The sequence below is a fragment of the Egretta garzetta genome, unplaced genomic scaffold (assembly GCF_000687185.1).
Source record: "Egretta garzetta isolate BGI_Z169 unplaced genomic scaffold, ASM68718v1 scaffold251, whole genome shotgun sequence".
Taxonomy (NCBI): Eukaryota; Metazoa; Chordata; class Aves; order Pelecaniformes; family Ardeidae; genus Egretta; species Egretta garzetta.
The window spans coordinates 1,367,833-1,373,898 of record NW_009258952.1 but is presented as its reverse complement, the minus strand read 5'-3'; the positions used below and the strand labels follow the sequence as shown (position 1 = coordinate 1,373,898).

At 40.6% G+C, this 6,066-nt stretch overlaps 1 protein-coding gene across 2 annotated transcripts in view; it reads left to right on the top strand.

Moving 5' to 3' along the window:
- MRPL53 (mitochondrial ribosomal protein L53) overlaps window positions 1–4,927 on the top strand; it is a 5,245-nt gene extending 318 nt beyond the window's left edge. Inside the window, exons 2-4 of one of the 2 annotated variants that reach the window (XR_004841422.1) lie at window positions 1,150–1,262; window positions 2,990–3,802; window positions 4,340–4,927. Coding sequence is in view for 1 of the 2 variants with exons in the window: in XM_009634469.2 (XP_009632764.1) it covers window positions 1,150–1,262; window positions 2,990–3,117 (241 nt within the window). In the remaining variant the exon portion in view is untranslated. Of the gene's footprint in view, window positions 1–1,149; window positions 1,263–2,989 lie in introns of both variants that reach the window. The other variant, XM_009634469.2, reaches the window with a different exon arrangement.
- Window positions 4,928–6,066: the final 1,139 nt, after the last annotated feature.

Genomic DNA, 6,066 nt, shown 5'->3' with positions numbered 1-6,066 from the left:
CCCCAGCCGGCTGCCGCCCAGGTCACAGCGGTGGCAGGGACAGAATGATAGTCGTTAGAACTGCTGTCACTGCAGGGCACTGTGGCTTGCTGTAGCCAGCAAAAGTAATAAGACATCCTGGGAGCAAATCGTGAGCGAACTGGCAGCATCCGTTGTTCCCTCTCTGGAGAAGAACCTCATTTTCCCAAACTTCTGCATCTGCTGTACTTGGTCTTTGAAGGCTTGCATTTCTCAGGGCTTTGTAGCTTAGCCTAGGCAGAACCTTAAGGTTTCAGAATGAGAAGACGCTGTGTTTGTCATAAGGGCTGTGTTTATGGTAAGTGTTACCAGGATGCCCCCAGCATTCATTCTCTGCTGATTTTCGGCGGATTTCTGTGCCTAAGCGTAGAACCTTGCATATAGGCATGTGCATTTAGCTTTACGAAACCACCCAGGGAGAGACCCCTCTCAGTTGCTGATCCTGTAGGTGAGGGTCTGTAATCTGTAGTCCAAATGCTGGTAATGGGAGAGAGAGAGGGGCAATAGCTGCTGCTCTATATGGTAATTAATTAACTGTTTGAGACATCTAAGTAATTGTGCTTCTAGAGTGATCTGAGTTCTGCACCAAACCGTTGGAAAATGTCATTTCGTAATAGCTTTGCAGACACATCTACTTTTGAAATTAACTTAGTAACACAACCTAACTTAGAATATCTTTGAGCCACCAGAATGTCAAGTAGCTGTCAGGCGTTGCAGAAGTCTGCAGGAGGCTGATGAGGGTAAATAAATAAATAAATGCTGTCTGAAACCCAAACAATAAAACATTGGCAAGTAACCAATGTATAAATAAAAATGAAAATTACTTTGCTGATTTTTTCTATTATTATTTTTACTAACCCAGCTAAATTTACTAACCCAGAGAAATGCAGAAAGTGCGTACACTGGATTTTTGCAAAATTCTTTGATATGCTTTTTACATGTTAGCATATAAGCACTATCCATTTGGATTTTTAAGAGTGATTATCTCATAAGAAGTACCTGTCTGAAGTGATTAAATACATATCCTATTCTGTTTATACTAATATCAAGATATTCAGATTAGTTTTAGAAATATACTTACTATAATTTCTATCTACAACATATTAAATATATTTTCAAATGTATTTTCAGAAAATTTCTTGGATGTATCCACCATAAAAAAATCCAAGCCACTAATAGAAACTGTGAAGTGACTGCTGATGTGAGACATGATGGGTCTGAACCACTTGTAGATGTTATGTTTGGTAAGGAGCTCATTTTTAATCTTGACCAAAAAAACACCTTCTGGGTTTGTGTTGTTATGATGCCATTGTCTTCTCTATGGGATTTTTTGTTACTGTGGTTACTTTTTTTTTGTTTTGGTCCATAGCTACACATTGTGCGGCTGGGAGGAAAAAAGGGAGTCACTAACAGCCTGATGTCTAGATAAATGTGTGAATATATATATCTTTGTACTACAGTTCAATCTGGTGGATCTTAGATCAAAGAACTGACTTAACTTTAGGGTTGCGTCTACTTTTGTAATGACACTTGTGTGACCTTGCAGTCGGGTACACTTCCAGGGAAGTAAGTGTAGCTCTGTTCTGATGCAAGAATATGTTCACTTTCTGTAATTTTTTTTTTTTTATAAAGTTATCTGTGGTGGAAGCATCTGGGTCTTGATAACAGAAAAGTTGAATACCTTTAGTTGTTTATGCAACCGAGTAGCTTACTATGCACTTTGAAGGAACTGTTCGTACGAATAAGACCATGCATGTGCAGATGGACTTGAAGAATGGGGTCAACTGATGTACAATAAATTTCTTGGTTTCCTTTGAGGGTATAGTGAGCAGGCAGGGAATTGATGGTGGAAATTTCATCAGTTCTGGAAGTGGCCCAGACTCTAGGCTGTGAACAGATGGCTCTAATCTGCTTTTGTCCTTTTCTCTGGCTGCATCTTCTTTCCTGCTGTGCTGTAATGGACCAATATGTCATGTAGCCCAATAAAGTTTTCATTATTATTGATTCTTGCTACTCCCTTTTTCTTTAAACTTCCTATAAAGTATAGGAATATATTTACTGAATCAGTAGAAATGTCAAGAGTGTTTAATGTACTTCATTTTGCTTTGTAAAGTCTAGTTATTTCAGTGTTGACATTGCTTGTTTCTCCTTCCCCCATGCCTCTGTCTTTCCCATCCTTGTCTCTAACTGTGATGTATTAAGACTTAAGCAGTAAAGCTTAATGTTTTTCACAGCATAAAACCAAAACAATTTATTTCACTAATGCCAAGAGCTACAGCTCTGAACTCTTCATTTTCTAAGATCTGATTATTTTCCAAGTGAAGAGCTTGCAGCCCTTGTAGTTGGCAAACATGGGGCTGGAACTTGGGTGCCATGCATGGTATTGCATTGTATGGGTTTCAGTATGGGTTTTGTATTTGTAAATCTTGCTAAAATAAATAATCAGCTTAGGTACAGTACTTAACTTCTACTGCCTCCTCCCTGTTTTAAAATAATTTATTTCAGAATTTTAGAAGTCCTAATGCTCTCTATTTTTTTACATTATAACCACCAGATTGTGTAAACCAATTCATTGTTTTGGCTAAAGAAGTAAGTTAAACGGACCATAGACAACATGCTGCTAAAATGCTGAGCCATGTGTGGAAATTATGCCTTCCAGTGCCTTCTGTTAGATGACTTTGAGGGCATAGTATGAGCTATTCTTATCAAATGCGTGTTCTTGCTATGGGTCTATCTAGACAAATGGTTTGGATTTTTCAGTAATGCAGTACAGAAATGAAAATTACATGTGTACTGTGTGCAGTTTAATATATTTGTTTGGTGGTGCATAATCAGATTCCTTGGTCAGTGGAGTACTTTCTAATCCGATAAGATAAACAGGGTATTTGGATTTATATATATAAAACAGAACCATGCACTAAAGTAATTGTGACTTAGCTTTGTGACTTGTTAATTTTTTTTCCCTTTACAGCTGATGGAGAGCGATTGTTAATGAAGGGAGCCAACTTGACAACAATAGAAATGTTAACAGCATTGGGGTCCAGATGTAATGCGAAAGAGCTTAAGGAAGAACAGAAAAGCAAGAAGAAGACTCCCTGAAGAACAGAAAAACAACTGTATTTGCATTTACGTGTGTTAAAAACAGCAGCCTGCACAGAAGGCTTTTCTCCTATGCACAAAATCTGAAAGAGAGAGATGGCCAAAACACTGACCAGTTTAACATGCAGCAGAACGAACTGTTTAAATGTTCCCTCTCTTCACCTGAAGGAAAACATAGTGGATCAACAAATCTTCTGACACTAGTGGGTCAGGGTGGCTTAAAATGCATAAATGCATCTTTCTAAGCAGCTGCCTCTCAGTTGTCTGCATGTTGGACTAATACCACATGTATTTGCATATAAATATGAGTAATGCACATTAGCTATTAAATTAATACTACAGTGACAACAGATCTCTGGACATAGAATGGAAAATGCTATTAGAGTGTTTATTACTTTTGAAAATTATTAAATACAAAAAATTGAAGAAAACTTTGAAAGTATTCATCATTGACTTAGCTGAGGGACAGCAAGCTGCAAATACAGAGCGGATTTTGTAATACTATGTTTATAACACATCCGTTGCTAAGTCCCTGCCATTTTCTTCCTCTGTTTTTCAAGAAAGAATGAAATTTTCTAAATGTAAATTTAGCTCAGCAATTAAAGTAACAAGATAATGGGACTGTGAACACTCAGTAGAACTACTCATCCTGCATAAAAGTACCTAGTTTAGCTCAAAGGGAAAGGTAAGTTGGGGTTTTTTGATAATTGGAGAAAAGGGCTATCTTTGAAGTTCAGTTTTATAGTATTTTTGTCACTTTGGGGAGATTTCATTAAATATTTTACAAAGATCAAAGGGAGAGCTTTAATTGGTGTTTATACCCTCATGTCCAACCCTATTATTTTTAAAGTGAGAGCTTAGGTGTTTCATCTGTATTGCAACACTCTGTGGGTTTGGGAGGGTTGATCTCTCCTCAGGCTGTGCAGGTGAAGGTGTCAACTGCACGTGTATTTCATGTGCTGCATCAGTTTTGTTCTAGTTCAATTCATAATGAAAATGTAAATAAAGTTCTGGTTTTGGGAATTGCAGGTGCAGTACTATTGAGAAGCATTAGTTCTACCTGTTGTTAATCAGATGCTTGACTTCTGTAAAACTGTAGTACGTATATTTCCAAAGTTAATTTGGCAGCGGATTTAGGGCACAAATCTGAAGTTTTACCTTACTTTTGCTGAGATTTGTAAATGGATGCTGTCCTTTCTGAAAGCAACTTTGTTTTAAACAGCACTGTCAAGGTAGTTCTTTGCAACTTCTTCATCAGGATGCTGAAGTCAAGGTGGTGTCTTATGTTGGAGAAGCAGAGCTGTGCTAAAGACGTTTGATGATATTTTGTGGTGGCCTCCTCTGTGTGTTTGCAACAAATAGAAGAGAGTGAGATAAGATGATTGGAGCAGATGGGTCAATGAAATTTAGACGTGGGAACAATAGATATTAATGACTTAGTCGGGGATGAATACCTTCTCTGCAGTCTGTTACCCTTTTATTAGGCCACCAACTCTTCTCAGTGGTTTCAGAGCTGAGCTTCTGAACCTGCTACTGAGCTCCCTTCTAATGGAGGAGTTACAAGAACATCTGAAACAGAGCATTTTAAGTCCTGTCAAGCTAGAAGGGTATCCTAGAAAGTGGACCAAATAGAAGTAAGACTGTTCAAAGTACAGTTTTGGTTTGGTTTGGTTTTTTTTTTCTTTTCCCCCCCAGTTTAGAAGAACACTGTATAGGATGACTTTACCTGATGCAGCCTTACAGGGAAAATGAGAATTTTTCAAGTGGAAAAACACTGCAGAATTATTCATTCCCTGATTAATCATAGAATATTTTGGGTTGGAAGGGACCTTTAGAGGTCATCTAGTTCAACCCACCTGCAGTGAGCAGGGACATCTTTAACCAGATCAGGTTGCTCAGAGCCCCGTCCAACTGGACCTTGAATGTTTCCAGGGATGGGGCCTTGGCACTGCCTCTCTGGGCAATCCGTTCTAGTGTTTCACCACCCTCATTCTAAAGAATTTCTTCTTTATATCTAGTCTAAACCTACCCTGGTTTAGTTTAAAACCATTACCCCTTGTCCTGTAACAGCTGGCCCTGCTAAAAAGATTGTCCCCATCTTTCCTATAGGCCCCCTTTAGGTACTGAAAGGCCGCAATAAGGTTGCCCTGCAGCCTTCTTTTCTCCAGGCTGAACAAGCCCAACTCTCTCAGCCTGTCCTCATAGGAGAGGTGCTCCAGCCCCCGGATCATTTTTGTGGCCCTCCTCTGGCCCCGCTCCAACACTTCCATGTCCTTCTTGTGCTGAGGGCTCCAGAGCTGGACGCAGTACTCCAGGTGAGGCCTCACCAGAGCAGAGTAGAGGGGCAGAATCACCTCCCTCAACCTGCTGGCCACGCTTCTTTTGATGCAGCCCAGGATATGGTTGGCCACCTGGGCTGTAAGTGCACTTTGGTGGCTCATGTCCAGCTTTTCATCCACCAGCACCCCCAAGTCCCTCTCAGCAGGGCTGCTCTTAATCCCTTCATCCCCCAGCCTGTATTGATACTGGGGTTGCCCTGACCAGGGTGCAGGACCTTGCACTTGGCCTTGTTGAACCTCATGAGGTTCGCACAGGCCCACCTCTCCAGCTTGTCCAGGTCCCTCTGGATGGCATCCCGTTCTTCCGGCATGTGAACTGCACCACTCATCTTGGTGTCATCTGCAAACTTGCTGAGGTTGCATTCGATCTCGCTGTCTGTGTCATTGATGAAAATATTAAATGGTACCGGTCCCAGTATGGACCCCTGAGGGACACTACTTGTCACCAGTCTCCATCTGGACATCGAGCTGTTGACCACTACCCTCTGGATGTGGCCATCCAGCCCGTTCCTTATCCACCAAACAGTCCACCCATCAAATCCGTATCTCCAATGTAGAGAGAAGGATGTTGTGGGGGGCTGTGTCAAAGGCCTTACAGGAGTCCAAATAG